Source organism: Alosa pseudoharengus, unplaced genomic scaffold (assembly GCF_046254945.1).
Source record: "Alosa pseudoharengus isolate Yale_2024_CS ecotype anadromous, Long Island Sound unplaced genomic scaffold, YU_APseudo_1.1 YU_APseudo_1.1_scf_261, whole genome shotgun sequence".
NCBI lineage: Eukaryota > Metazoa > Chordata > Actinopteri > Clupeiformes > Clupeidae > Alosa > Alosa pseudoharengus.
Window position 1 is genome coordinate 22,501 of NW_027468702.1, and position 4,952 is coordinate 27,452.

The 4,952-nt window shown below is 41.6% G+C and overlaps 1 protein-coding gene across 1 annotated transcript in view; it reads right to left on the bottom strand.

Annotated features, from left to right (window-relative positions):
• cyp27a2 (cytochrome P450 family 27 subfamily A member 2) overlaps positions 1–4,952 on the bottom strand; it is a 23,534-nt gene extending 18,582 nt beyond the window's left edge. Inside the window, exon 1 of the mRNA XM_076262364.1 lies at positions 4,708–4,952. Coding sequence (XP_076118479.1) covers positions 4,708–4,950 — 243 coding nt within the window. The 5' untranslated portion in view covers positions 4,951–4,952. The remainder of the gene's footprint in view (positions 1–4,707) is intronic.

Sequence of the window (4,952 nt, forward strand, 5' to 3'; positions counted from 1 at the left end):
TGTATAGGTTACAATAATATGAACTAGGCTAACTGAGTGAGAGCAGTCATCAATCCATTTGAATTATTAAAAATATATACAATTATGGAAGTCCTTCCAAACTAAAAGGATTGAGTTTTTTTTATTTTTTTTTACTTTTTTGCGCTGCTCCTTTCCCTATCATTTAGCATGTTTACATTAGCAGACACTTATCCTAAGAACAACATTCAGGCTACAGTGCAAAGAAAAATCAAGGAATTAATTGCGGCATCTGTCGATATTAATTTATTATAAGACTAATCAAAAATGTGATAGGAGGGTACATGCCCATTATAGCCTTTGCCTGCCTCGTCCATCTCCAATTTTAAATAATTTGTTCACCCACCGGCTAACAAGCAATCACACAACTGTCGCATTACTTTTCAAGAGATGGCGATTTCAAAGGGAGTTGGAGCATATTCATGTGAGTAGCCTTTGCCTTTTTCTTTCTAGCCTGGTTGAAACCCAACTTTAAAGAGGTAGGTAGGCACGGGCAGCGTAATTTATTTCCCTGATTGCTGACATGTAGACTAATTTCAAAAACTTAGGAGGGAATATCAACAGTTAAGGTAGCCTGGCTAGGACGGCAGGATAACGTACCCTATAGCTAGACAGCTGTGATGATCGGTTGAGTAACTTATGGTGGTGATTGTAGCTAATGGTCGTTTGCAGACGTATCTGATTGAATGCATCATATTGCACTTCATCTTACTTGTTAACTGACCTGGCTTGTAGACCGATACGTTTTTCCAACTACAACGTTGACAAATATCTTTGTGGTTCAGCTGATGAGCATCCATTTAGCAGAGGTTTTCATCTCTTGCTGTGCTGTGTTGTTGTAGGGCTAGATGCCTTTCATTATCTCGATCATGCACAAAGCATCATGACCACATGCCTTTGCCACATAAAATAGATCGATATAGTAGGCTATTTTCTTAATGCACATTTACAATGTTAGTGATCAGACTTGCTTTAGGCTTACTAGCTATGTTAGGCTACACCTCGCGAAAATGTTGTGATCTACAGCGGCATCGTCAGGCTGCGGTTCAAACACATTAGTTCATTTGAACTGAAGAAATTGTATTTGCTGCTTTGCTAATGGACAAATTAATAATTTATCAAAGTTAATTTGTTATTATCCGTCCATAAGCTAGATGTCACAAACAGACGCTTTAATAAACCTTTGGTGGATGTATCCTTCCTTGAACTTATTATAGCCTTTATGCAAAATGCCATCAACCAGTTTCTTTAAATGTGTTGTTTAACGGTCTTCTAGTAGCCTTTATCATGGAAAATATAGACTAGCCTACTGACCAGTGATCATATCTGAGCATGTTAACATGACTTGTTGATAAATCATTTCAATTGGAAATGTTTGAACAGATTTATTTAGGAAGTGGTTCTAAATACGGAAATCGGCTACATAGCTTAACCATAGTTCACATTGAAGCCCGATCATTTAATTGAAATGTTATTAAACCGTTTATTAAATGTTTACATGTGTAGCTGTGATGTGACAGTCGGCTTTGCCGTCTGTCTCGCCATGTCTTTAATGAAACGTCATAAACGTATCGAATCTTGGGGGACCAGGTAGGCCGCGAAGCATACACCCGATGTGCACTCCGTTTCGGGGAAAAGAAGGGTGGATTTGTCGGCCGAATTCGAAGGAGCCCACGAAATGGGACAGCACTAGTCGCGCTACTATGACGCAACCGGTCTACGAATCTGGCCTTAGAACCATGTAGCCCCTGAAATGAGACACGCTCAGTGTCACTAAATTCTCTAGTCACTAAGTTCTATAGTCACTAAATTCTCTAGTCATTAAGTTCTATAGTCACTAAATAAGCATGATGTCGTATTTTGACATATTCCAAGGATTACAAAGACAGTGTGGACTTAATGAATGGATAATGTGAAATGCAAAATGCAATAAAAAAAAAAAGTCATTCTAACTGCGTTATTTGGACAGTATAGACTAGGCCTGAACTAGATAGACCTGAAGTACAAACAAGGCCGGTTTTCGCTAACTCTTTGGGGGTGATGTTGTGGCCATCTGAATGATATGGCATCTCTTGAGGCATAAAGGCTTTAACCTACCTAATCTAATAGACCTAACCTAATCTGTGACCTGTTGCCAAAGCATGTGATGCATGCAGACATTTCACAGCACCTCCCAGACATCGGTGCAGGTCGTGGATGCTCTGTGATGAGTGCAGTGTAGATTTTGCAATGTTCACCGACTCAAGCGAGGATTAGGCTAGGGCCTTGGCTGTCGCGCGACGCGCAGTTGAAACTTGACGTTTCGTCAACAAACAGAGCCAACCCCGAGCGCATCGGTGTTTCATTTTCTGTAGAACCTGGTCCAACCCGGTTAAAATATATAACCTTGACCAATAAGGTGGCCATTTCCATATCACCAAAAAGGAGGACACCTTGTGGCATTCAGTGAGGCAAGGATAGTTACATTGGACTCTGGTGTAGGCCTACTCCAATACAAACTACAATACAATTTTGTCCATGATAACAATGGTATGATACAGTGATTCTGAAATACTCTTCATTGAAAGACAATTTGATCTACGACATGTCATGATGCATGTGTAACAGAAGGGGAAAATATTCCTGGAAAGGCTAAAAGTGTTTGTTCACAGTATTTGTATTTGTTCAATACATTGGGGTAATGACAAAATCATTTCTGGACTGAAAATGTGTAAACTAAGCACACATAAAATAAATAAACAAATAAAGGAATGCCCAAAATACACATTTCCGTTCTTAAAAAGCATAAAGAACTTGTTTTATGTAAACAACAAACGAGAGTGTGAAAAACACGATGCATTAACGTATTTATACAGTGATTCAGTCTACTGTCTGCAGTGTCGTCTTTGTGTGTGCAGCAGTCAACCTGTATTTTTAATTGATTTAAATTCTTGTCGTCAGTGTCCTGTTCTTCAATTTAGCCTCAGTAAACTCCACCTTCACCCTCTGCAGCAGCTCAGGAGACAACAGGAGACATCACCTCTAGGGGGAGCTCTTCCAGGTTAAAGGGGAGCTTTGCTACATCACCTCTAGGGGGAGCTCTTCCAGGTTAAAGGGGAGCTTTGCTACATCACCTCTAGGGTCAGCTCTTCCAGGTTAAAGGGGAGCTTTGCTACAACACCTCTAGGGTCAGCTCTTCCAGGTTAAAGGGGAGCTTTGCTACAACCAGTGGCGGTTCAGACATCCATGGGGCCCTGAGCTCTGAACTCATGAGCCAAAATGTAACCATTTCATTTTTTTTACAGTCCCACCTGACACCCCAGTGCTCCCAATGCAATCATCCCACCCCATTTTGGATGTCTACAGAAGTTACCAAATATATTGTTTTTTGGGGAAAGAAAAATAATTGTGTGTGCTTCACCGCTATAAATGCCAGATTTTAGGGTCTGAGCTGCTTGCTTGTTAAGATGGCTGTACAGTACATATCTGGTTGCGCTAGAAGGCTACTGGCTGAGGCTGTCTGTTCTTCACCTGTGTCTGTAGCCTTGGCTACTTGCCAAAGACATGTGTGTACTGGACTGGATTCCTTTCCATATTTATTCAAACTATTTAAATATTTTAATAGGCCTATGTACCCTACTATGTGCATCTACTGTCCAGTATGCAGCACAACAAATCAAAGTTAATCCATTAGGCCACTTTACATTTTGCATACGTTCAGTTGTATCTAAACCAACTAAAGCTTGACATTGTGAAACCACTGATTTGTTTAAATAAATGTTGGCCTATAGGAAGTGACATCACCCATTAATTTAGAGACGGGTCCTCGCATGTTTCTGCTGAGAAACTGCTGGTATCACCTCAAGCACGCACGAATTATGAACGCATTTAAAGATGTAGGCTTGCCTACCACTCTCTGCAGTGCCTTGCCCTTGCCTACCACTCTAGTTGTAAACAAACGGTCACATGACATTATGACGTAGGTGCAAAACCTTAATATCAAAGATGGTTGATTACGAAGATACTTCATGAGAGGCCATTTCCTGTCCCTGGAAATTTAGGCAAATAGGGTAGCAGTACACGCCCCCGCACATTTATGCAGTGATCGGCTCTCTTTTTAACATTGAGGTCTATGGCAGAATCCAAGAATTTCCCAGAATTTGTCAAAGCCTTATTTTTCTAAACAATGGATGCACATTTCGGACACGGTATCATGATCTCCAAACCCTCCTCCCTATTTCAGTAGAATGTCGTGATAGTATGACCCTCCAGTCGGGAGAAAATCAACATTAATGAAGGTGTACACCAAGTTTATTTTGTACTCCGGCTTGTCTGGCGTGAAACCGAAGCGTTCAAACGTAAGTCATACGTCAGTGACACGCCCCTGCAGGTGGGAACTGACACGTCTTGCTACGCATTCGTTATCTTTGTTAATATGCTGCCTGCGTCCGAGCAAAGATTCTAGAAGCCCAGTGCAACTTGAGGAGGACAAATGAGCGTCGGCTTGAGGCTGCGCCGGACACCGGGCAGGGCGTTTAAAATCTGGACTGTCCGGCCTAAATCCGAACGTACCTAGGCTACGTATGAATATTTATTGCATTTTGCATTTTATATTATCCATTCATTAAGTTAACATTGTAATCCCAGGAATGTCAAAATACGACATCATTTTCCTTTAGCAAATTACTATAGAACTTCAAAAAGTCCTACCTGCATTGCATGGCTTTTGTCGGCATAACCCTTAACGAATAGCCAGTACACCGTTGTAGCCAGACTGGGTCCGGGTAAGTCATCAATGGTCTTGAACTTTCCCGAAGATGGCGTTTCCACATTTAACTCGCGGGTCCCTGACCTGTTCCTCTGGACACTACTGTCCACCGCCGATGACAGCGGGCGACAGAGGCGCGTCACCTGTCTGAGCGGCGAGAGAGCGAGAGACACTGACAGTGACATTT